Source organism: Theobroma umbraticum, unplaced genomic scaffold (assembly GCF_002168275.2).
Source record: "Theobroma umbraticum cultivar Fairchild unplaced genomic scaffold, ASM216827v3 scaffold_30.0, whole genome shotgun sequence".
Lineage (NCBI taxonomy): Eukaryota > Viridiplantae > Streptophyta > Magnoliopsida > Malvales > Malvaceae > Theobroma > Theobroma umbraticum.
Window position 1 is genome coordinate 2,729,554 of NW_018397254.1, and position 24,657 is coordinate 2,754,210.

Genomic DNA, 24,657 nt, shown 5'->3' on the forward strand with positions numbered 1-24,657 from the left:
AAACTATTATATATTCTCCCATTTCTTTGTCCTCTTTACTCTTTCCACAAATTGACCAGATAAAATATACTATATACTAGTAGGTGATATTATATATATATATATATATTAATATATATAAGAATCTAGCCCATGAATAAAACTATTTACACCTGGTAAGAGGTAACATGATATCAACTAATACTTTGATATTGTCATGCCTGTAAAAGGCACTTTTCACATGGGGGAGATGTTTGCTGAGATAATACTTGGCTGTAGTGTTATGAAATGATCCTTTCTTCATTCTGAGAAGTGAGGAGGAGTTTTAGCTCTTACATTTGTCAGTGTAACTTTCCCACTTCTCTAACAAAGTGATGCTTCCTTTCAAAAAAAAAAAAATGGGAAGATAAATACTAGTGCCACAAAGGCTAGGAGTGGAAAACAACATCTTTTTACTCAAGCAATTAATTGCTCTGCCTCTATCTCTTCTTCCTTTTTATTTTTTTCTTCTATTTAACTTTTTTTTTCAATTTTTATTTTTCCAATCCATCCCCTGAGTGGCCAAAGATTATGACTTTTCCACTCTATTATATTGTTTTTGCTTTCTCTTTAATACAAAAATAATCAAATGAATATTCATGTAAATTTTAAATAAGGCAATACATTACATTTCCAAGCCCCCCCCCCCCCCCCCAAAAAAAAAAAAACAGGGTCATGCTTTTGCTTTGGCTTAGCTCACCCCTAAAATTTTCCTTTTCTAGGCAATTCCTTGAAGCCTTGGCAACCTAATTTTACTTGCCATTCACTCAAAATAAAAGAAAATAATTAACTATGGATTTAGTATAATATATAATAATATATACCCCCACTTTCATTGTCCTTTAAAAAAATATAAAATAAAATAAAATAAAGGAAGAAAGAGAAAAGGAAAAATCATCTACCCACTTTCATATTTTCTTTTTAATTTATAATTTTTTATTTACCAGATTCCAACCAAACACAAATATCAATATCTTAACATAGTAAAATAATTAATCATTACAAATAATAATATTTCATTAAAGCCCCCATTATTGAATAATTTCCCTGTCCATTAATTTTTTATTCTCAAATTCAGACAGACTTAAAGGAAAGTTAGGAACCTAAATTAGCTCAACAACAAAAACAAAAACAAAAACCTCTGTTTATTATATCTCAACATTTTTCTCTTTTCTCAAAAATCAAAAAGAAAAAAAAAATTCAAAGAGAGCTCAAAATCAAATTCTTTTCCCTTTTTCCCTTCTCAAATCTCATTCTATCCTCCAAAAATAATTTACAAAAAATGTTTTCAAAAAAAATTAGAAACCCCTCCATAGTCTCTGTTTGAGTTTAACTGAAAAAAAAAACAACCAAGGCTTTTAGCTTCAAAATCAACTCCAAAACCTTCTCTCAGTATCAAAAACTCAATCTTTTCCTGGTTTTGAACTTAAAAGCTCTTCTCTTTTTGCTTAGCCTTTTCTTTTTCTTCAAAATTTAATCTTGTTTTTGGTTGTTTGAGCTTAAAATCCAAATGGGTTTTTGATAAAACCTCAAAAAAAGTTAATTTTCTTTTATAAAGGTTTAAGCTTTAACTATGGAGTCAAGAGAAGCTGTAAGTACTACTACTACTACAACTGCCACTGGTGGGGTTACGGTGGTAGGATCCGATGCTCCATCGGACTACCACATAGCTCCAAGGTCGGAAAACTCGACCCAGAATCCGAACCCGACTCCCGGATCCGCTCCGCCGCCGCAGCCTCCTCCGCAAACGGCGGCGCAACCAGTCCCGCCACCGGTTTCGGTGTCGGGCTTGCCGGTGAAGAAGAAGAGGGGAAGGCCTAGAAAATATGGACCTGATGGTTCAGTCACTATGGCGCTCTCTCCGAAGCCTATATCGACGGCTGCGCCCCCTCCGCTGATCGACTTCTCAGCCGGGAAGAGAGGGAAAGTGAAGTCACCGACGTCGGTTTCGAAGGCAAAGTATGAGCTGGAGAATTTAGGTGAGAAACAATTAGCCATTTTGATGGATACCCTTTTGAGTTTCAAGTGATTTGGTGGTTTGTTTTCACGTTAAAAGTTGGATTCTGTGGTGTTTTATTGTGAATGGTTGTTTCGCGTTGTTTGTGATGTTTTAAAGTGTTTTTATTGTGTAGGGAGAGGGGAGGTGTTGAGTTTTTGGTGTGTGATAGTGTTGGGTAGAAGTGGGACCTTTGAGCTGGTGACTAGATGCCCCTAGTTGAAAGATCTCTTGATATGTGTGTATGTGGTAGTTTTGGAAGGATAGTGGGAGTTTTTATGGGCTGGTAATGTGGGAATGATGGAATCTTCTTGTTACGAGTGTCCTTTGCCACTTGGCATCCTTTATGGGAAGAAAAATTTGTGGAAGGTACCTGCTTGAGGGCACCTGCTCAAGTCTGCCAAGTGATGGTGAAGAGACTTGGATGGGAAACCTGTCTGCTATTTGCTGGCTGTTCCTACTGCCAGATGGAGTAGAAGGAAGTTGCTTTTATGCTTAGGGTTATTGAGTTTGGATTTACTTTCTTGGTTGTTGGTTTCTTGGAATAATAACTCGTAAGCTTTGGATATTTTGTGGCTCCATGTCAGTTGCGTGATTCTTTCTACCATGTGGGGTAAGGATGAATAGCTGGGGCTTCGGTTTTGATTACTTGCATCTACTTTCTTTGATTTCAGCTGTGCTCATATATTTCGAGTTGAGTTTTTGAACCTTAAGTGAAGAATATATCAGCATATATATTATTACTAGTTTAATTCTTTAGTTTGTCCACCCACTGAATTCAGTGGTGGGGCACGTAGATCGAGTGCCATGCCCTTTATATTAGCAAAGGAAGCAACTTCTAGGTATTGTAGTATACTGTTTTTGGGGATATCAACTTGCAACTGAATAAGTTTCATGAATTTCACATGATGTTTATTATTTTCTCACATTGAGCTAGGCAATGACCGCTGAGGCATCAATGCTTGGCGTTTTTTAGTTTTCCATTTTGATTAAAATGTGCCGATTATTATACTTTCTTGAAAACTTCCTATTTATGCATTTTAAGGATGTAGGATTTCCTCTTCAATGTGTCCATGGCAGAAGGGGGTCTTGATGTTTTTGGTACAATTTTATTTTCTATTACACCAGCTACATTCTACATTGTTTCATTTTTCCATTACACCGTTCTCTTTTCCCTTTTCATTCAATCTGAGATTGTGTTCCCTTGAAGGATGCTTCATTTGCATCCATCTTCAAATAATTACTGTTTGTAATAAATATAAGCTGAAAAGGAAAATTTGAGATGGCATCATTATTTAGTGGTTTTACATACTACCTCTGAATAAAGAAAGAAGGAAATAAATAAAATTTATCTACTATCTCTCATTTGTGACAAATATAAGCTGAAAAGGAAATTTTGAGATGGCATCATTATTTTAGTGGTTTTACATACTACCTCTGAATAGAGAAAGAAAAGAAAGTTTATCGGGTATCTACCATATAGAGTATCAATAGTAGTAAGAATAATGATGTGCTTATATGTTTTAAACTTTCTAGTGCTTCGCCTTGAGTTCCCTACTTATTCATTTATTGGGATGATGAGCTTAATAAGGTGTTCAGAGGTCTAAATTTCCTAAAATTCCATGTGATAATTGTCCAGTTTGCTTTATGCAGTGTTTGCAATTGTTGTATGGTGATGGAAGATCTCTTGCAGAGAGAACTCCTACATCCCGTTGCTGATTTTATAAGACTTTGCTCTTTGTAGGTGAATGGGTTGCATGCTCTGTTGGTGCAAACTTTACACCGCATATCATCACTGTTAATACCGGTGAGGTATGTTGTAAACATAATTGTTACCTTGAAGTCAACTTACATTCTGCAACAAGGTTGCATGGTATTATATTTTGCATGAATGCAAGAACTCTGTAATTTCATTGCTGGAAGATATGGTTTGTGATTTCTGTGAGTGTCATTCTGGTATTTGGCCAATGTGCAGAACAACTCTTTAATTCATTATATCTGTGATTTTCATTTTGGTTATTTTAGGACGTCACAATGAAGATTATATCATTTTCTCAACAAGGGCCTCGAGCTATATGCATTCTCTCTGCAAATGGTGTGATCTCAAGTGTCACTCTTCGTCAGCCTGATTCTTCCGGGGGTACATTGACATATGAGGTAATGATCTATTTTTCTTTAATTCTAGTTGAGTTATGGTGACACTTTTGAATTATGGGTCTTAGCATGGATACTCATTCTATGCATGTGCCTTTTACATTTGTTCATTCCCTTTGAAAGTTCAATTCCCTAGGAAAATGAAAAATTTGTCTATAGATTAATGCTTAACACTTTAATACAAAAGACTCAATTTTTAACTATGTTTCTAAATAATTTCTTGATCAACATTTGTGAGCCGTTGCATGAACATCTTACTGACACATGTGCGATGTGTGTGCATAAGCAATTTGTTTGAGTGTGTCATTCAATTTCCTTTTCCTTATATTTCTGTTTGGAGTTAAAAGGTCATTTGAGCATTCATTTCCAAAGATTACATGTTTTCAAAATGTAATATCCCTTTGAAGGTCTACATATAAAAGGATTAAAAGTTTCAGAAAGACCAACATTAATGTCCTTGCTTTTACTCTCTAAGTTGTAACATAGCCCCCTCTTCATAATAATTCTGGATTTTCAACTCTGACGTTCATCAATCCTATTTCTTTAAAGTAGACTGTCTTATCCACACGCTGAACATGGAATTGGTATTTGAATTTTTAGTTTCACCTAGAAATGCGAATCTTAGTTCGAGTTGTAAGAAGCAATGATAGGCTTGTTCTGTTTATGCTGAGGCTTTATTAGTGCAGATTTCTTTACTTTGTGAGTCTTAAATGATTTGTTAAAGATGAGAAGAATTAGGAGTAAAAAGTAAATATTGACCGATGAGTGGAGCCAAATGAGGCCATTGGAATGAGTGGCTGCCTGAAGAAAATGCATGTTAACGGGAGTATATCATTTATCCTATAGGGGTTTATCTACTTCCCTTAATCTGCCTATTTCTGGGGTCAAGTTTACTTTCTTTGTTTATTTTATCATTCATCAGCCAACTATCCCATCTTTTCTCAAACATCTTGTAGGGTCGTTTCGAGATACTTTCCTTGTCTGGCTCATTCATGCCCAGTGATAGTGGAGGAACAAGAAGCAGATCTGGTGGGATGAGTGTTTCATTAGCAAGTCCAGATGGGCGTGTTGTAGGTGGTGGAGTTGCTGGTCTCCTAGTAGCTGCTAGCCCTGTGCAGGTTTGGCTTCTATTTTGTCAGAACTGCCTTCATCCCTGTTTTTCTTCTTTCCATATCCCTCTGTTGTTTTACCCTGTTTTGGGTTTTTATAACTTTCTTTTGTCCAAATGGTTGCCTCCTCAAACCCTGGTGAAGACTGAACTTCCAAATTTCTTTCTTTCGGTTGGTTTTGAACCAGGTTGTAGTGGGCAGTTTTCTGGCAGGGAACCAGCATGAGCAGAAGCCTAAGAAACAGAAGCACGAGCCCATATCAGCAGCCACACCAGTGGCTGCTATTCCCGTTTCTAGTGCTGATCCCAAATCAAACCTCTCAACCTCATCCTTCCGCGGTGATAGCTGGTCTTCATTGCCATCAGATTCAAGGAATAAGCCCACTGACATTAATGTATCTTTGCCTGCAGGCTAATCTAAATTACCTACCTTATTATCCAGTATAAGGTTTGATACTGACAGCACTGGCAATCGAAGTACAATTGATGAATCTCTTTCTCACCTCTTGTTGTTGTTTTATGTGTAAGCTTATTGACTTCTCACCAGTACCAGCACGTTCATTTTCACCTTGGGTTTTGCCCTATTTATTTTCACCAGTAGTTTAGTTAGTCAGCTGATTATGATTAGATAGGCTTCTGCCGCTGTTGTGTCATGTAGAATATTTTGAATGTAATGTTTACTGAGAGAGTTGGCCTTGCTTCCAAGTGATGGATTGTGATTTAGTAGACCACTGTCTTTTGAACATCTCGGCTTCATTGCTAATGGCTTGTTTATGTAGCTTCAGGCTCGGCTATACGGTGTTGTAACTTTCAATTCTATTTATTATTGTTCGAATCCCTTGGACTTCTAATCCCTATTTCAGACCCGGTCAAGTGACTCAAGTCCAAATGCATTTGCCTGTTTTCGTACATGCATGACAGTTACAAGTCTTTATCATCAAACATTTGCACAAGTGTGTGATTGGCTCAAGTCATCAAACAGTTTTACTCAATCGCTTTGAAAGCAGTTAATATGTAGAAAAACCTCCCCATGTAACTTACCTTTCACTTCAAAGTCTTCTGACATGTTGACAGAAAATAGTTAAGCAATATCCTTTTCATTCAGTTTATTACTTTGTTTGGTCAATTGGTTAAAAAAAGAAGTGGGAAAAGTAATTGGCAAGCTGAGCAGCATCTGAATACTCTACCGCTAAACAACTCAGAAAGAAATTTGAAGTTTCAACCCAAATTATACATTGAAAGAAATAAATCACCTTAATACATATCTCTATATGTAGAAAGAAATCTCTCTTACCAACATCACAAGGTTCATTACATAAATATAATAATTCTCCATTGCTCACCCTATAATTGAGCAAGCTTATGTCCAGATCATTGCAGTAAACCTGCTTGTATATAAACCCATTCTACATGAAAGAAATGAGAGGGAAAGTTTTCAATTTCAAACTAACAACTTCAAAAGTTCCTGCATTGCTTCTGATGCTTGTATGTTAAACCGATTTAATGCTGGTTTGTTACATTTCATCGTATTACAGCTCCAGGCCTTTCTCCAATTGGTTCATTAGTCGAGGATGCTAGAGGGAAACTGATGGCTTTCCAGTAAAAAGAGATGGAAATAGAGCTGGTCATAATTTAGCTCATGGGTTGCATATTCTGGAAGATACTTACTGGCTGGAAGAATGTCCTGATGTAGTTGTGTCCTTTGTTGCTGCTGATTGTAGTACCGGTTATCTTGAATGAAATTATTTTCTTTGAAAAAATGAAAATGAAAAAGAAAAGGAAAAAACCCACATTATATCAACGTTTCTTTCAGCAAAGCCTTATCCTCGTGAAGCTACTTGGGATCGTTTCAATCTTACTGTTTGTTTCATTCCTAGCAACCATTTTAAATCTTCTCTTATTCTACTTGGTCACATTTTATATCTGAAATTCACTGCTACTTTCACGATTTGTTGCATCAGTTTACAGTCAAATCCGGGTTGATGTTCATTGCCTTTCAAATGATCATAGCCACTATCCTAGTGTCTAGTCTGTCTCATGATAAAAGTATCAGCTGGTTACATAACTAATGAGGAGAAAGAAGAGAGCAGGAATGGAAATGTTGACGATGCTGAAGAGTTTTCAATGCAGGAAATGAAACAAGAGGTAGTAGAAGAAACTATATGAAATTAAGGAGAATGATGCTTTTAAGAAAGATGATGAAGAGAAAAGAAATAAGCTGAGAATAATGGTGTGTCAGGCAACAATGTGAATGGTCATGGTTTTGATAAAAATCCTTCAGGGCATGAAATGAAGCAGAAGGTCGAACAAGTGAAAATATGTGGCATTCGTGATCCTCTGGCTGTGAAGAAGATGCTGAAGACAACGGTGGAAACGTGGACAATGAAGATGTCAAAATTTTGGAGAGGAGGATCGAGGAGCTTATTGCCAGGAGTAACGATAGATGGAAGCAAGAGTTGCTAGAGGAGAAGTTGAACCTCTTGCCCACTGTGAATGACAGTTCAATATTATCTTAGAAATCGAGTGAGTGAAGCTCAACAAAGAAAAGTGATGCCTACAATTTCAAGGCTGAAGGATGCCAATAATATCATTAAAATGCAAAGGCTTCACACCATCCGAAAGCTGTTAGAGAACATTGCAAACCAAGGCCAAGATGGATCAAAATGAGAGGTCATCCAATTAGCTGAACCGTTTTCTTGTGAGCATTTGTCATTTAATATTTCTCAGGATTGAATTAAGGAAAGCAACTCATTGCATCTAAACACCTCTAAGGATTCACCAAAATTGAAAATATATATGTGACATAATAATTATGTGGTTATAGGATAAACATTGATTATATACAAACAAGTATGTTATTAATGAGATTGAATAAGAAATTTAATTAAATTTTAAATCTTTTGATAAATAATTTTATAAGGTTGAGTGATATGTATTATCTGTAAAATTCTTTGGAATGTACAAATTCATAATACAATTGAATTGTCTGTCGATTTGCAACTGACCCACATAATAACAGTGGAATGTTTTTTTTTTTTTAAATCACAAATTCACTAATGGACTTACATTTTGATATGACCAAATTAATATCAATTTCTCAAAGCTAGTCAATCACATAACTTCCTTGATAAACTATTAATCATTCGAGTTGGATATTCTTTTTACAGATTTGATCACGATACTGACCGGTTCAACAACTTGTTCCTAGATTGGACTAAAGCAAACTGAGCATGTTCACTACCCCCAATTGGTGAATATAGAAAAACCAGGAATGTTGCAGTCAAAAATTCATAAGCTGACGAGCCTCTGAGAGGTGTGACGCATGCAGCAGCCTCGTGAGTGGACATCGAATAATAAATACTACTAACTAAATCCAACTTACACCCAAAAGTCAGCCGCTGTCGACATCGAAAATTCGCCATGATTTGGACAAAGGCACTAGTTTATCAGATGCCGAGTACCATGATCAAGCAATTCGTAATTTTGATGCTAGCTGAAAGCTATGAATATACTATTTAAGGAATAACTAAAACATTCTGCGACCCTTTCTCCGTCTAGTTCTGTGACCAGCAGCCCCGTCAATGGCTGAGACTTTGTTTTTTTGGAAAAGCAGGAATATTATTACTTATAGTTTCTCACAAAGGAAAAAACAAAAAGTAAACTCCCAGTAGAACTTGCAGAGAAACATGAAAGTCCTCATGATTGAAGATAGGCTTGACATCAACAGTGAGAGACCTGGTGGCTCAGACTTTTTAGGTTGATTAGCCTTAGAAAATAAAAAAATTCCATTTCCCTGTTAACTTCAAATCATCCAGGGATCCTCTATTATTTAAACTAAATAACTCACAGTGATTTGATATAAATTTGGTACGCGTAAAGCTTTGTTTGACTTGTATGCCAAGTTTGATACGAGGAAGTAGGTAAGCCATTCTTCCTGTATTCTTTTTTATTTTTTATTTTTTTGTTTGGTTGGTTTTTGAGGTGAGGAATAGTCATTCTAAGTAATAGCTATTCTCTAAAATTTTGGTTTTCCCATTACCCATCTCTCCACGCTAATGGCCGGCTATTCCATAATCATGAAATAGAGTCAAAAATTTATTGGACAAAAATGTCTCCATTTATTAAAAATAATTACAATTTATAAATAAAAAATAAAAAGAAATTAAAATAAAAATTGTATTAATTATATAATAATAAAATATTAATGTTTAAATTTTTAATGAAAATAGAAATTAAAAGATTGAAAATTGAAAATACAAATAGAGAAAAAATAAAAAGAAATTGAAATAAAAAATCATATTAATAATTTAATAATAAATTATTAATATTTTAAATTTTAATGAAAATAAAATTAAAAGAGTAAAAAAGAAAAAATATTATTAAATTATAATAATGAGTAATTTTATCTAATTTATAAATTATAATCAAGAGTAATTTTGTAATTTTATCATTTATTTTTTAACTATTTCAAAATTATTCTTACTAATCAAACATTAAAATGAATTATAATAATTATTCTTATTCTATTTCATTTTATGAATCAAGCCATTTAATAATTATTTTATTTTTTATTTTTATAAAATAATTATTATATTTTATTTCATTCCACAAACTAATCGAATTGGTAGTTCTTTAAAACAAATATATCCCATCTCTTTTAGAAACCTTTGGAGAGTAACCAAACACTGGCTTTGGGATTTTGGTTGCCGCAGCGTCCAGTCAGGTCCAAGAGTGGGAACTAGCTAAAGCTGGTTTGGGATCCTAGACTCGGATAAGGTCCAAAAATTCGTTCGTGTACACTACGAAGATCGAACCTGAACAATTTAAACTAGCCTCGCAAGAAACCAAACCTAGATAGTGTGTTAAAACAAGACATTGGTTTAACTAAAATTCGGGGTTACCAGGTAACCACGTCTATAGCCTACTGATGCCTGGCGAGGTTTCAGAATGTGTTTTTTCACCAGGTAGTAGTCTTAACAGATTAAATACAAGAAAACTTGCCGAGTAACTTCAGGATTATCTTATCTTATGCTTGAAAGTCGTCATTGCTTGAGAAGAAGAGATTGCTCCATTTCTTTCTGACTCATTAAAACATAATATTTTAATAAAATACTGCGTTATGTTTTCTGGGAAATCACCTCATCCTTTTGAAACCAACTCAAAAGTTGTATAAAATGCAACCCTCCTAACAAAGGGAGAATCAAGAAAGAATCGAGTATCTGTCTCTATACACCTGGATGAAGCTCGTCTACTCGCCGATACCAGCCCGCATAATTCTGTGTGTAGCTGCCCTTCTAGTCCTGAAATCTTTGTCAACCTCAATTTCTGAACGCTGCAATCCTGAATTCTCATACGATCCTCTTTTCCTATTCATATTGTTTAACGCCATAACCGTTGCTGTCATTGTTGGGATCAATAAGCCATCTATAGATGAAATTGATGGATTCTTCCCACATTCGTGCTCGTTATATGAAGGACCTTTTATTAATAGTACAGAAAAGTATAGTGATGTTGATGACTTTGAAGATGATACTCCTAGTTCCGATGGTTACCACGCAGATGAGGATGATGACGATGGTCATCACGAAGATGAGGATGAGGATGACAGTTGCAATGATGAAGAAGAATCTGATGATTTGCAGAAAAGAATTGAAGATTTCATCGCAAAGGTCATCAATGGATGGAGGGAGGAGAAATTAAGGGAGAGCTTGTGAACAGCTATGGATTGGGTAACTAAACGAACCACCAGACTGTTTTCATTCTAGAGGGTTATTTTTTTTGTCAACTTTATTTTTGTTTTTAATCTTTGCTCTAATGATATGGCCACTATTAGGGACCATCAGAAATGTGTAGATAATATAAAAAGAAATGTGTCCATATGTATCCGTGACAGAGTTTTCGTATAACAGCTTGTATGGACAAAGTTTTTAACTCTTTCAGAAAACTTCATCAGGAACTTTAACTTCAAAGCATTCACATACAAGACTTTTTATGAAAAAACTGTAAATTGAATGCCTTATCGTAAAAGTGTGCATATAAACTTAAGAAACTTACAAAAATGTGTTACAGCTATCAGCCCATTTTGATGGGGAAATAATAAAGAAACTAACCAAGGCCTGTTCCTGCATCCTTACGAGGTGCATCTGCCTTGATACGGGGAGGTCTCACAACACGATCAATGAGCCCATATTCAAGAGCTTCTTGAGCATTGAAGCGTTTCATCCTACTTAAGTCCTTGTTAATCTGCATGTGCACATTCCATATTAATTCTGTTTCTATACATGAAAAGATGAACATATCAACAACCAAGGAAAAAGAAAAACAATGAACTTTCTGCAGTGAGAGAAAACAAAAATTCACAAGGGAGATTTCATGTGAATGTTTTTGTTTAGCCACTGCTCACTAGCTGTTTAGATCTGAAGTGCGAAAGGGAAAGCTGGCCTACAGCCAACAATACTCAAATGAATCAAACAGAATTACAGAGAGATTGTCGTAATTCACTCTTGAGCTTGAACTATTAACATACTCACCTTCTCAACAGGCTGGCCTGTATTCTTAGCTAGCTCACTGAAAAGGTAATCTCTGATTCTAAGAAGCTCATTTGCTTCATTACGGATATCATCAGCCTGTCAACATTTGATAATTTCATAATCATCAAAAATTTTATAACACTGAAAAGTATAATATAGTTCACCATGACAGCATGCAGTCATACCTGACCACGAGCTGCACCAGCTGGAGACTGCAGAGCAATTCTTGAAAGAGGCATTGCAAAGCGATTACCCTTCATGTAGCCGAAAACAAGAAGAGAATGTTTTCAGATTTCAGCTTTAAAAAACAAATGCATTGCATAAGGCATAAACGAAAAATTCACAATCTAGTGGTAGGCAACAAAACAGTAATGATGCTCCGAACATGGGTTACAAAAGCATCCCAATCAGGTCAGGGGCGATAGCAGTTTTTTGGTTGCTAGCATTACATTCAGACCAGCATAAAAGAAAATTTTAAGAATCGATACATAAAATTCTTAAATAGGGATAACTTCATGCATCATGCCACAAGAATTTATAGCCTTCACTTGCAGTAATAACACCACAAAGTTTATAGATTTAGATGGAAGACGAGAAACATTACTTTTTCTCCAGCTGCAAGAAGGAAGCCTGCTAGATTGTAGGCATAGCCTACACAGTGGGTGCCAACAGGACTCTTCAAGCTCTGCATGGTGTCATAGATGGCCAAGCTTGGAGTAAGCTGTAAACAGAGCCAGTCCATATCAGAATAGTGACCAAAAGATAAGAAACTAGAAATAGAAATATATTCATCAGCAAAGCTTTAAATTTACCAAAAAAAAAAAAAACCCTTACATCTCCACCAGGACCATTAATGTAAAAATAAAGCCTTTTATTGTCATCAATACTGTCAAGGTATAACATTGTTGCCAATATTTGGTTGCTAAATTCCTCATCTATATGTTGTCCGATGAAGATAACGCGCTCTCGGTACTGCATCCAAAGTATGTCATTAGCCTCTAGAAGGCACATAATAGAATTTAAAGCTGGTGTGAAATTACAAGAAAACAAAAGATGCATGCAATAATCAAAATCTAGGAAAGGTCCCAAGGGGATATCCATAACAAATTATCAAGCCACTTTTAAAAACTAAAAGCAATTAATATAAAAGCAGGACAGTAAAAGAAGATTCATAAGAGTAGAAAGAGTGTAACACTTGAACCATCTCCTATGTGGTGATACACGAAACATGAACCCAAACAGTATGATGTAAAATTAGTTAAGATTACTCACTAGGGCATTCCATAAATCAACCCATTGCCAAGTTCCTTCACCAGGGACTCTATAGGGAACTCGTGGAGTTCCTATAGGCATCATACCTACTCGTGACCTTGTTGGTTTACAATTTCGTGTTCTGCAGACAAAGAAATGCACAATGATCAAGAGGTTTAAAGAACTAATTGAAAACTTGAATTCAAAGTTGTGTATTATTCTCTTGAGACTACATCAGATTAAACCTTTCCATCTCCGTGAAAAAAAACCAATAACAACAACAAACATGGCAGAAATCACAATCAGAAAGGCATAACAGATACACAATACTCACCAAACATGCTAAACTTCAAGGATGCTCAAGGGTGCAAGCTTTGAATAAAACTCATCAAACATAATAATTAAAAGATGCCCTTTTCCCTTTCCTTGGAACCAAAAATAAAATTTAAGATGATACATACAATTTTCACTTGCAAGGTGAACACTCTAAAATTTAAAATTCCAATTTATACTGCAAAGTGGCTCTAAACAGGCCCATAATCAATCTAAATAGGAACAACTCCAAATCTCCAATGAGAAGCCAATTTTTGGAACTACCCTTCAAAACCATTAAGCAAGATTAAGCTAATAGGAACCGATAAATAATAATTCAAACTACAGACTAAGACTATAAACATATAATTACCCGCATTGGAGGCTTTTATTAACTCTGCTATAGAAGTCTGCACTCAAGTTCGGTCTCCCAGTTGCAAACAAACCTTTGAAAAAATGAAAATTGAGAGAGAAAAAAATAGGGGTCACAAATTTAGAGTAGATAAAAGAAAAAAAAGTAGTGGGATTACACTATAGAGTGCAGAACACGAACATACATGGAGATTGAAGCTTCAACCCAGAGTAAAGCTTAGTCCCACAACTGCAAAACAAGGAAGGAAGAAAAGACAAAACACCCATGTCATATACGTATAAAAATACACCATACATATTATACAGAGATAGAGAGCGAACCTGAGAGAAGGCTGATGAAGATTTGTATTAAGTGAGATTGCCATTGTTTTTTGGGGTTCGAAGTATACGAAGAAAATTAATTAGGCAGAAGAAGAAGATTGAGAGAGGGTTGGGTGGCTTAGCAAGAATCCGATGCAGCCGTTACTATCTAGATATGTTGGATTAGATTTAGGGATTTGGGACCAGCAGATAGCTGCCTTTGTAAACGGACGGAGATTCGTATCTCTCGTTCGAGTTTGCTTTCGTTTTAAGATAAACAAAAGGGCAAGAGCACTCGAACTCGAACTCGAACTCGAACTCCGTTCAGTTGTGTCTTTGGTTTTTTATAATTATTTTCTAGAATGCTAAGAATTTTAATTGCGTTAAACCAACCAGTTTCGGTACCTCTTTCCTCTTTCTTTTTAATTATTTGAAATATTAGAAATTTTACTTAATCCTTTGCCTTAATTAATACTATAAATTAAACCTTTTTGGTACATATTTATAGTTGCAATTCCTCTGGTTGATAATCATCTTAATATTCATAAAAAAAAAAATCCATCTTAATCATAATAATAATATTGGATAAAGCCAAGAAAGGATCTTGGAATAGCCAAACTATACTCAAAAGGAAAACCCAAATCCAACTATAGACCTGAATTACTATATCAGGATATGATATGAAAACGTATATGGGAAGTGAGCAAATACTCATAGTAATACATAGATTTTTCTTTTGGTTTCATATCTTAACTCCATTAAAGAAGAAATGTATAACAGGAAAATGAAGGGATATTAAGTTGGTTTTTCGTAGGAATTCTGGTCTCTGAACTCAGATATGGCACTTCGTATCATCTCGGCAACATGAGGTTGCACGAAGAAGTGAGTGTTATCCAGGACATGTATAATAAACTTCTGTGATGCTGGCATTGAAGCATTCAAATTGACGATGAATTGTGCCATGGGAATGTCACTGCAAGAATTAAGGAACAGAATCCTCTTCAGCTACAATGAGGAAGTCAGGGAGAAAGAAGGGAAAACTACATGAAAGACATGAAGAGCAATAAACAAATGGACTTATCTATGCAACTACTTTAACCATTTAAACTGACAGGCCATTAATTTCTTTCAGTTATTGCATCAATGACTTAATAAGTGTCAATTGCTATACAAATAATATAATCACCAGACTATGAACTTTACACAGGATAGTCTCCGATAGATCCTCCAATTCACTTATAGGATTTCTAGCACTGAAACAAGGCCTTAGAAACAGCACAGTCCTCGTAGTTCTGTTGATGTATCTTAGAGCTTCAAAATGAAGCAGATGTTGCAATTTAAAAATGGACCGCCCATGCCAAAACTAACTACATGTAGACAGCAAAGTTGAGGACAGACACGAGACAAGAATCAAACATTGATCCTTAAAATATAGTATAGTACTAATATCTTACCAGGAAATGAACAGTCCTTTAGTTGCATTGACCATGATGAATCCGCAACCCTAAAATCTGAACTGCTACACAGACCACACTACAGAATAAGAGCAAAGCATAGTTATATCACCCGCTATCCATGGCTTGCACATTAATTTAAAATAAAAAAGTTAAAAGGACAAGCATCTACTCTGATGCATCACGCACGTAAGAATTTCATTTCAGAATTATTGGAACTAAAAGTCAAGTTCATTCTCTAATTAAATAAAACCAACAAGAAGAAACTTCACATTGAGCTGCACCTCAAAAATGAAAAAGAATGAAGAAGAAAAAATACGGTGAAATGGACGTATTCTATATCTCCCTAGGCATTTGGGGAACAAGAAGAACCTACATCTCCTGTTTGAGATAAACCACTCCTTCATGAGAGCAAAACACACAAACATAAAATTTTAAAACAACGTTGAAGGATGTGATTCTGGGGTACATAAGAAAAGGAATTCAAATTCAGCATTGCCCTTGTACCCAAATTATGCAGCACTCCGTGCATTTTATTGAAGGAAGAGCTGGACATGCAATATCAACTCACCACTCCCAAACCATATTCCGAGTTTGATAGCCTCTATGTTAGCAGTATTTGCCTGTTCCTGTCAGTGGTGGAAGAATCAGGTCGATTCTGTCCAACTACAACCAGGTATCTTGGCCAGCTTCTTCCTTTCCGTATTCTTTCTCAATCTTCTGGCATCGCGCCACCTTCCAACAGAGGCATAAACATTGGCAAGGAGAGAATAATAACCAGCTGTACCGGGCTCCAACTCAAAGCAATGCTGAGCTGCAATCTCTCCAAACTCAACATTGTTATGTAAGCTACAGGCAAGAAGCAAAGCTCCCCAAACTCCAGTATGAGGCTTCATCGGCATGCTCTTTATAACTTCATATGCATCTTCCAATCTCCCTGCCCTGCCCAAAAGATCAACCATGATTGCATAATGATCAGTTGAAGGCACAAGTCCATTGTCCTTCATAGAACTAAAGCATCGGTAGCCCTCTTCAACCAGGCCAGCATGATTATACGCAGTTAATAGCCCAGTGAAGGTAGCCAAATTTGGTTGAATTTGAGCATCCACCATTTTTTGGAATAACATGATGGCATCAACAGCCTTACCATTGATGGCACATCCCGATATCATTGCACTGTAAGCAACGACATCCTTCTTTCTCAGACCATGAAAGAGGTTATATGCTTTATCAATACTCCCACACTTTGCATACAAATCGATTAAAGCTGTAGCCATATGATCATCCACTTGGATTCCAAACTTACTTATGTATGACTCAACCCATGAACCAAATCTCAATTCTCCTAGCTGTGAACAAGCAGATATCACACTTGCCAACGTTATCCCATCTGGCTGGATACAAGCACCAGCTTTAAGCATCTCATCAAACAACTTTAGGGCTTCTGTTGGTTGGCTGTTTTGAGCATAGCAAGATATCATGGCATTAAAGGCTAAATGATCTTTCTCACCCATTTTATCAAAGAGCTCACGAGCAGACTTGACTTCCCCGCGTTTAGAATACCCAGCAATCATTGTAATCCAAGAAACATTATTTCTTTGATGCATCATGTCAAAAAAGCTCCGAGCTGATTCTATTTCTCCACATTCCACAAAACCACTAATCATCGTATTCCAAGAAGCCAAGTTTTTCTCTGGCATCTGCTGAAAAAATGAAAGTGTCTGATCCATATTTCCCATTTTTGCATACCCTGATAGAATTGCATTCCAAGATATAACATCTTTCTTTGGAATATCATCAAACACCCTGCGAGCCTCTCCTAAATTCCCAGCTTTCAAATACCCAGATAAAATCGAATTCCATGAGACCACATTTTTCTCAGGCATCTCATCAAAAACCTTTTTTGCAGTATCCATATCACCCAGTTTCGTGTACAAATCCACAAGAGCTGTTTGCACAAAAACACAGTTGCAAAGCCCATATCTATGAACCTGAGCATGGATTGAAATTCCTCCCGTTTTACATTCAGCCCTAGCACATGCTCTTAAAGCAGATGATATGGCATGTGTGGTAGGGTACAATCCAAGCTTCTGCATTTTAACATAAAGAGAAAAAGCTTCTTCAAACTGCCTGTGCTGGGATAAAAACCGTACGGCGCAACCCCATGAAAAAGCATCTGGCTTTTGCAAATGGTAAAGGATTTGCCGCACGTATAGGAAAACACTTGAAGAGTAGTTGTTAGTTGACAGAAGGAACTGATGAACCAATAGGGGCTGGAGGTGGTTAAGACTGCTAATAAGGATTTGAGCATGAATTTGTTTTGCCCGTTTGATTGTCAGCTGGTTATTTAAGAAGCTCTTTAGCCTAGGAACCAACATCAAATACACAAGCCTGATTAAAACTGGCACAATTTAAACCATTTGGGTTTGCAATCTTAAGTTTCTAACCAATCAAAAGATCCTAAATATGCTTGACCTATCGGGTGGCTGTCCTTATCAAACCAAAAATACTGAATACCAAAAGTGTTTAACACTTTCACAGTTTCATTTCATCTAAACTCTGTTGCAGTGATAATTCAGCAGATTGTTCGATCAATTCTCGAGATAATCCTAATAAAAGATTAAACTTCACAATCAATGCAAAAGAAAAAATCTTCCTTTCATACTTTAGAAAGTGATGAAAACCCCTCTCTAATAGCCAAAAAAATCCCCAGAGTAAAAAACAGTAAAAAACCAAAGCACTTTAATTTGTAATAAATAGAAACCCTATTTTCACACATGGAATGCTTTTCGACCAAAAAACGTTGGGTTCTAAAATTCGAGTTATGTAACAAAGACATACCTGAGAAAACAGAATGGCAAGACAGTTTGAAGCAGAAGCTTGCGAACTTTGCTGCGCATTAAAACTGGTTGAAAACCTTAAATAGGAGGCCTCTGACGGGTTTTCCGTGTCGGGTCGGACAGGGTCGTGTTAACTTGTTTGTTTCACCTCGTATACAGTGAAATACAAATGATGTCAAACTAAGTTTTTGTCAGTGGTAAATAATTGGTAGCAATGTATTTTACTTCAGAAATGAAACATATTTCATGGTCTGATTGAAGGTTATTAGATTTTTGTTGTTCCTTTTAAACGTAAAGTTGGGGTTTAGTAAGCAAATTAAGAAGGATACATCTCCATCTGTTGTCGATTTGCCATTTTCTTGGATGATCAATCCATGTATTAAGTGTTTCCAGTTCAGTTCTCAGTAGGAAGAAAGTAAAGGCAAAAAGCAGCTAATTTCATTTGAAAAAACAAAAAAAAAGAAGGAAGAAGCAGAGTTTATTCTTGTGAAATTAGGAATTGAAAAGGCTCATAGCTTGAGAAATCCAAGCACGAGGCAAACTGAATGCCTCAATAACAAATACCAGATGCCTGAAAAATATATTTCACTAAAAATCAACTGAAATTCTCACAATCATACAACCTTGAAATTTATGCTATAATATATCAGTTACAACAGACACAAAGCTGAAAAAAGATTGAAAAAGAGCGGTGTGAATGGCCGATGCACGCTAGCAGTTTAGAGCAACAAATCCTTCAAGTTCAAAAGGCCATTGTCTCCCATTACTCTTCTACATCTTCTAATGCGGACCAGATCATCCTAACAAATACGGATAAAAGACCCCATGTTAGCAGTTACAAAAACTAAAAGCAATATGTTTAGAGGAAGCAACTTGTGTGTTGTCAGAAAAAAATTACCAGAATATGGCGAAGAAGAGGAGAACAACGAGGTAGGCGAGTTTAAATAGGCGTTGCTTCTTCTCCCAATGGAGCAAGTTAAATATCTCCGTGACATCCACCAGGTGCTGTTTCCGTGTGTAACTGGTAACAAGAGAAACTTTAGAACAAAGCCCAAAGCATATACAATTGGAAAAACGCTAGACAAATTATAAACCTTGATAGCAGTATAATATTTCTTTATCCCAAGGAGTAAATTTTAATGCTCTAAGAGTCTCTATGCCCTGATCCATGATCAAATATGATAAAAGTAAAACTTCATTTAGAACAAAAAAATAACTACAATTATGCAAGACTCTTGCATGCAATCTTCAATAACAACAGAGGAAAGAAACCTAATTTAAACCGTAATGCAATTCTCAAATCCATCTAACTTGGCAGAAGAGATAGATAATATTGTCTGAACTTCCAACAAATGATGTTACTACATTAAACTGAAAGTCATTACGATGCGCTCCTCCCCTCTCTTTTATTCTTCTCTCTCTCATGAAGATCATTAAAACATTCTATTGTTTCCATTTATTAATATAACATTGTCTATATATATTACATTCATAAGATAAATCACAATTTCCTTAACAATTAGTGCTATAGCATGAGTCTCTAACCTAAGAAAGGTTAAAAGATAGCCGAAATCAAAGGCAAATAATAAGCTATTTGTCAATACCCAGGTTCAGTACAAGGAGGTTAGGGATTCTGGCAAGTCTAGGGCTTTAGGAACACAACAAAATTTCCATTGTCATAAAGTTCCAATGCTACCTATATTAACTATCCATTGATGCATGACTTTGCACAAGTTAGAAGTTATAAATCTTAAGAGCCACAAGGCCCACCACTCACCACTCACATTATCAATCAAGCTCTTGGAACAAAATAAAATCAATCAACCACACAAAGGCTCATTCCTACTGGACATCGGGTTGCAAACTCAATATAAAAGGGAGCTGCAGTGAAGAAATTGGAAATCAACTGTGAATCCAAGCTAGTGAAATCAATGATCTGACATTTTCCTCAAAACAGCCTAAACTAAAAATTAAAAAGTACATAAAGAAGATGAGAGAACAACTTACAGTCTCACATTGTAGTATAAATATGGAGCACATAAGAGTGACATGACCCAATGCCCCGTTAACAGATAGAATAAGCATAAAAATCCTTGCAGGACATATTCCGGCAAGACCACTTTGTTTATCCTTGATGAAGAGTCATAAGGATTGATGTAATCAAACTCTAGATCAGCCAGGCACATGAGCTGCAGCAAAATTATCAAGCTGTTAAATTCTATTTTTCGTTGTCATATAACCTGGACATTCTACTGATGAACAATAACATGACTAAAGATCTACGCACCACCATAACTATCTTTTGCCAAACTTCTATTTGTGTTTAAATCCAGAACAAAGCCCCAAATACATTGAAACTAGTATTTCAAATCAAAGGCAGTGAGATGACAATTTCAGGACTTAAAACACCAGATTCTACTTTGACAATTCATAAAAAGATCACTCCCGCAACAATTATACAACTAAATGCAACATACCCAGCTTGCTGCAATCTGAAAATACTAGTAATTCTTTATCTCTTTTTCTGAACACAAAGACAAATTCTTTAGCATTTGTTGAGTGATTTTCTTGCAACTAAAATGAAGAATCAACTAAACAATCATTGCCCACCAAACCATGCCAATAGCAAAGCATCTTAAACTTATAATTTTAACCAAAAGAAGGGATTTAAACAAAAATACAAGCAGACCCAGAAAAGAAAAAACAGAGGAAAACAAAGATTCTAGGGTTTAAGAGGGGAATTTGACCTGATAAACAAGGATAACGAGAAGGGCAATGAGGATAAAGAAAGAAATAAGCCATATAAAGAGATCTCCCATGCCTCTCTTTCTCTGCCCGTCTTCCTATCTCTTCTCTTTTTCCTCTTCCCTCCCCTGGATTAATTTTTGTTTTGATGATAAGAGGAGGAAGGCGCACTTGACAGCAGAGGCGAGACGGGATTTGGCTGTGCCAGGTGAGAAATGCGCCCTGTTTCGGATAGTGCTAGGAAGAGAAGATGAGGAAGATTTGGCACTGGGAATTTCCTAAACGCCAGAAAGATCCGACCGAAAGTAGCAAAGCAAAAGTACTGTTTTGAGTTAAAGACTTCAAAGACTTCCAGTTGTTTAAACTTTCTTACGACTTTTTACTGTTTTACAAATAAAGACAAGTACCGCACTCCTACCAGAACACAACTTCTTGGGAAAAATAAAATTTTATGACTATTTAAATTAAATAAAAAATTTCTTTTTTTTATTGTATTATTATTACCAGAGTCATCAAAAGAACCAAAACAAAAAAAATAACTATAGAGGCTAATGGCACATTCTTTCATTGATAAAAAGAAAGATATACCTATTTCTTGGCATTCACTTCATGCAGGTACCACACTTTTTATCAAAGCAAGAAAGGTATTCCTCATACAAAAGAAATTTATGGTTGTTCTTTCTGTCTATGGGGAAAGAGAAAGATGTTGCAGTGCCATTTTTTTGTAACTTTTTCTTTCTAAATTTGGCTGACATAGGGTACTCTCCTGCAAAAGGAAAATTAAACAAAGCACATGCCTTATTCAAATGTTACCCACTGATGATTTATGGTTACCCACAAAACCTATACAATATAATAAATAAATATCTATTGTTAAAAGTTAAGTGTATTTTTTCTGGACATATGTGCAAAGGGAAAATGATATTCCAAGCCTTAGTAAATATGAGAAAGAAAGGAACATTAACTATTCATGGTAAAAATGACAAATGTCACGATTCTATACATTGGAAAAAGTGGAAAGAGCTAGAGCAAGAACTCCATAAACTTTGTCAAAGGACTCATGGCCTGAGATGCTATCTTTGCCTCCTCGGAGCCGCAGGATGTGACAGAGGAAGAAGGCTTCAAGTACAAGAAGAAATTCCTGGACCCCAAATTTATCAGCTTCTCCTCTGGCTCTAAGCCTGCACGTACCACAAAAATTAGTACAAATAATGACTACTACAAAAAGCAAATACAAAGTCGCAGCAAGAATGATTTGTTTGTAAGAATAATATAATTTTGTTGATTAAACTTAACTATCCTTTTTTCTATAATTAGAAAGCTAAAATGTAGATGCTGACCAATATTTTCCCAGTTTCTTAACATACTGATTGCTTATTCTTTGCATGTAAAGACTATCAAACTATGACATGATTATGAAGCTTGTAGGGCAGAGAAAGGAGAAAATTTTATAGATTCACAAAAACCTTAAGAAATCAGAGAAAAAGAACGAAAGGAACTTACTTTCCAGGTTGAACTGCGAATAGTGAAGCTGGAAAAACTTAGGATTGGTTTCCTCCAGCAATGGCCGTCTCTTCTCTTTCACGTAAATTTCTACAGCAGCTTTGATCAAATCATTCACTGTATTCTCCGCTGGCATCACCACATGCACTGGCCCCAAGCTTCTGTCTATATTCACCTTCAGCAACAACTTTGATGGCCTTCGCTGAGATCCCTCATCCACGGGAAACCTCGCCGATGGCGACGTTGTCAGCCTTGTGGTTGAGGGGACTGCATTAAGGCCTCCTCGCCAGTTAACGAGGCATGAATGATGCTCCGGAACGGATGGCTGTATTGATCTTTCGGAGGCTGAGAGAACCCTGATTGAGCTAAGTCTCCGGTTACCTGAAGAAGGAGGAACCATGGTGATCGCAAACGAGGGAATGTGACTTTGGCTCTTATGATTGTTCTGAAAGGTTTTGGTTTTTGTAGCATAAAGCAGAGGAAGGACGAAAGTTCCCGGAAATTGTTCAGTTCTGGGACTGTCCCTAGAGTTCAAGCTAATTTGAACTCGCCCTGTTTGAAAAATACGGCATCCGCGGGATTTAAAATCAATTGCCAATCCTTGTGAAGAACATGTAAAGAGACTGTACATAGATGGATAGTTAGCAATTAATTATTGATTAGTAATTGCATTAACTCTTATGAGTTGTATTTTACTATATGATTTGCGTTGATAATCTATACTCCTTATCAGTCTTATGGCTGGCATGTCATAAATTTAATAGATTTTTACTTTCAAATGCACTAGAAATAGGTCTAGATTCCTGCATTAATGACTTCCGGTTAACAACGTTCCACGTGAAGGAAAATTAAAAGAGGTGCACGAGACTGCGATAAGAACAATAGTCCCTAATGAAGGAAATTGATAAGGTCTAAATACCGAAGGAGATAACATACCTAAACATCTCGAAATGGCAAAATCCATGGAATTAAATTTGGATGATAATTTTTTAATTTGATACGTAAAGCAAAAGTAATTGAATAGTGTAATATGATATTACTTGGGAGGCAGATGATATATATATATATATATATATATATAATTGAATTTAGATTTAAAGTACTTTAAGAGTAATACTTGAACTTGAATTGAGTATTAAAAACATTTCCTAAATTTACTTCATAATTAAATGTAGGATATCTGAATTTATATTATCAAGTTGGATACCTTTAGGTGGCGTTTGGGTACGTTACAATGCAATATGATTACAGGTAATGTGATTGCAAGTAATGTGATTGCAAGCAATGTGATTACAGGGAAAATAACATTACAGTGTTTGGTATGTAAACAAAATAATGATTAAAATGCAGGGAAGATAACATTGCAGTGTTTGGTATGTAAACAAAATAATGATTAAAATGCAGGGAAGATAACATTGCAGTGTTTGGTTTACAAGTACTTTAGTGAGAATGTAATGCTAATTGTCAAAATTACCCCTAATTATTAAAATATAAATTTAATATATTTATATTTTTTATTATTAATTTTTATATAATATCATTTCTTAAATATATTTTTAATATCATATATTTTATTTTTATTTTTATTATAATATTTTATATATTTTTTTAATATATTTATATTTTTATTATTAATTTTTATATAATATCATTTCTTAAATATATTTTTAATGTCATATATTTTATTTTTATTTATTATTATAATATTTTATATATTTTTTTAATATATTTATATTTATATTATTAATTTTTATATAATATCATATTTTAAATATATTTTTAATATCATATATTTTATTTTTATTTATTATTATAATTTTATATTCATTTCTTTAATATTTTTTTTATATTATATATTTTATTTTAATTTATTTTACCTTATTATATAAATGTTAATTTTTATATTTTATTTTATTTTAATTTTTATTATTATATTATTACATTTTAATTTTAATATTTTTATTTTAATTATAATATTATAAAATATTTTTAATAATGTAATAAAATTGAAGGATAAAATTGTTTTTAAAAACATTATAGAGTGCAATGTAATGTGATTGCATTGCAATCTTAC

At 35.1% G+C, this 24,657-nt stretch overlaps 6 protein-coding genes across 8 annotated transcripts; 1 reads left to right on the plus strand and 5 right to left on the minus strand.

The window, feature by feature from the left end:
- The first annotated feature begins 1,104 nt into the window (after positions 1-1,104).
- On the plus strand, positions 1,105-6,113 carry LOC110422983 (AT hook motif DNA-binding family protein). Its single transcript, XM_021437060.2, has 5 exons — positions 1,105-1,997; positions 3,759-3,826; positions 4,040-4,171; positions 5,125-5,286; positions 5,465-6,113. The coding sequence occupies exons 1-5, from the start codon at positions 1,592-1,594 to the stop codon at positions 5,690-5,692; spliced, it is 996 nt and encodes a 331-aa protein (XP_021292735.1). The 5' UTR covers positions 1,105-1,591; the 3' UTR covers positions 5,693-6,113.
- A 5,058-nt stretch (positions 6,114-11,171) lies between these two features.
- CLP2 (CLP protease proteolytic subunit 2) lies at positions 11,172-14,384 on the minus strand. Its single transcript, XM_021423780.2, has 9 exons — positions 14,063-14,384; positions 13,927-13,970; positions 13,743-13,815; positions 13,079-13,199; positions 12,641-12,778; positions 12,411-12,527; positions 11,992-12,060; positions 11,807-11,902; positions 11,172-11,519 (listed from the first exon to the last, which is right to left on the minus strand). The coding sequence occupies exons 1-9, from the start codon at positions 14,104-14,106 to the stop codon at positions 11,382-11,384; spliced, it is 840 nt and encodes a 279-aa protein (XP_021279455.1). The 5' UTR covers positions 14,107-14,384; the 3' UTR covers positions 11,172-11,381.
- Positions 14,385-14,604: 220 nt separating this feature from the next.
- Positions 14,605-18,467, minus strand: LOC110413078 (Nucleotide excision repair, TFIIH, subunit TTDA). Of its 2 annotated transcripts, none has more exons than XM_021423795.2 (3): positions 18,337-18,467; positions 15,496-15,574; positions 14,605-15,014 (listed from the first exon to the last, which is right to left on the minus strand). In XM_021423795.2, the coding sequence occupies exons 2-3, from the start codon at positions 15,528-15,530 to the stop codon at positions 14,837-14,839; spliced, it is 213 nt and encodes a 70-aa protein (XP_021279470.1). In that variant the 5' UTR covers positions 15,531-15,574; positions 18,337-18,467; the 3' UTR covers positions 14,605-14,836. The 2 variants fall into 2 exon arrangements, with proteins under 2 accessions (XP_021279470.1, XP_021279471.1); XM_021423796.2 differs by lacking the exon at positions 18,337-18,467 and adding an exon at positions 16,067-16,207.
- Positions 15,504-18,444, minus strand: LOC110413044 (Tetratricopeptide repeat (TPR)-like superfamily protein). The gene is made up of 3 exons (XM_021423770.2): positions 18,337-18,444; positions 16,067-17,859; positions 15,504-15,574 (listed from the first exon to the last, which is right to left on the minus strand). Exons 1-2 carry the CDS (start codon positions 18,393-18,395, stop codon positions 16,143-16,145), a joined length of 1,776 nt encoding a protein of 591 aa, XP_021279445.1. The 5' UTR covers positions 18,396-18,444; the 3' UTR covers positions 15,504-15,574; positions 16,067-16,142.
- A 436-nt stretch (positions 18,468-18,903) lies between the features above and the next one.
- Positions 18,904-21,431, minus strand: LOC110416267 (protein cornichon homolog 4-like). Its single transcript, XM_021428215.2, has 4 exons — positions 21,083-21,431; positions 20,343-20,524; positions 19,234-19,356; positions 18,904-19,135 (listed from the first exon to the last, which is right to left on the minus strand). Exons 1-4 carry the CDS (start codon positions 21,152-21,154, stop codon positions 19,099-19,101), a joined length of 414 nt encoding a protein of 137 aa, XP_021283890.1. The 5' UTR covers positions 21,155-21,431; the 3' UTR covers positions 18,904-19,098.
- A 253-nt stretch (positions 21,432-21,684) lies between these two features.
- Positions 21,685-23,052, minus strand: LOC110425102 (uncharacterized protein At4g22758-like). 2 transcript variants are annotated; one of them, XM_021439917.2, is made up of 3 exons: positions 22,584-23,052; positions 22,084-22,261; positions 21,685-21,846 (listed from the first exon to the last, which is right to left on the minus strand). In XM_021439917.2, the coding sequence occupies exons 1-2, from the start codon at positions 22,981-22,983 to the stop codon at positions 22,104-22,106; spliced, it is 558 nt and encodes a 185-aa protein (XP_021295592.1). In that variant the 5' UTR covers positions 22,984-23,052; the 3' UTR covers positions 21,685-21,846; positions 22,084-22,103. The 2 variants fall into 2 exon arrangements, with proteins under 2 accessions (XP_021295592.1, XP_021295584.1); XM_021439909.2 differs by having other exon boundaries at positions 21,685-22,261.
- Positions 23,053-24,657: the final 1,605 nt, after the last annotated feature.

Coding starts and splice junctions, on each gene's coding strand:
- LOC110413044 (XM_021423770.2), bottom strand. CDS start 18,395: ATGCGCAGCAAAGTTCGCAAGCTTCTGCTTCAAACTGTCTTGCCATTC. Junction 17,860..18,336: donor TTGCCATTCTGTTTTCTCAG/GTATGTCTTTGT, acceptor GTTGGTTCCTAG/GCTAAAGAGCTTCTTAAATA.
- LOC110413078 (XM_021423795.2), bottom strand. CDS start 15,530: ATGGTCAATGCAACTAAAGGACTGTTCATTTCCTG. Junction 15,015..15,495: donor AAAGGACTGTTCATTTCCTG/GTAAGATATTAG, acceptor TAATTCTTGCAG/TGACATTCCCATGGCACAAT.
- CLP2 (XM_021423780.2), bottom strand. CDS start 14,106: ATGGCAATCTCACTTAATACAAATCTTCATCAGCCTTCTCTCAG. Junction 12,779..13,078: donor TTGATTTATGGAATGCCCTA/GTGAGTAATCTT, acceptor CTTTGGATGCAG/TACCGAGAGCGCGTTATCTT. Junction 12,061..12,410: donor TTCTTGCAGCTGGAGAAAAA/GTAATGTTTCTC, acceptor GGCTACATGAAG/GGTAATCGCTTTGCAATGCC.
- LOC110425102 (XM_021439917.2), bottom strand. CDS start 22,983: ATGGTTCCTCCTTCTTCAGGTAACCGGAGACTTAGCTCAATCAGGGTT. Junction 22,262..22,583: donor TTCGCAGTTCAACCTGGAAA/GTAAGTTCCTTT, acceptor TGGTACGTGCAG/GCTTAGAGCCAGAGGAGAAG.
- LOC110416267 (XM_021428215.2), bottom strand. CDS start 21,154: ATGGGAGATCTCTTTATATGGCTTATTTCTTTCTTTATCCTCATTGCC. Junction 20,525..21,082: donor TCGTTATCCTTGTTTATCAG/GTCAAATTCCCC, acceptor ATTTTGCTGCAG/CTCATGTGCCTGGCTGATCT. Junction 19,357..20,342: donor TTATACTACAATGTGAGACT/GTAAGTTGTTCT, acceptor TCTTGTTACCAG/TTACACACGGAAACAGCACC.
- LOC110422983 (XM_021437060.2), top strand. CDS start 1,592: ATGGAGTCAAGAGAAGCTGTAAGTACTACTACTACTACAACTGCCACT. Junction 4,172..5,124: donor GGGGTACATTGACATATGAG/GTAATGATCTAT, acceptor AACATCTTGTAG/GGTCGTTTCGAGATACTTTC. Junction 5,287..5,464: donor TAGCTGCTAGCCCTGTGCAG/GTTTGGCTTCTA, acceptor GTTTTGAACCAG/GTTGTAGTGGGCAGTTTTCT.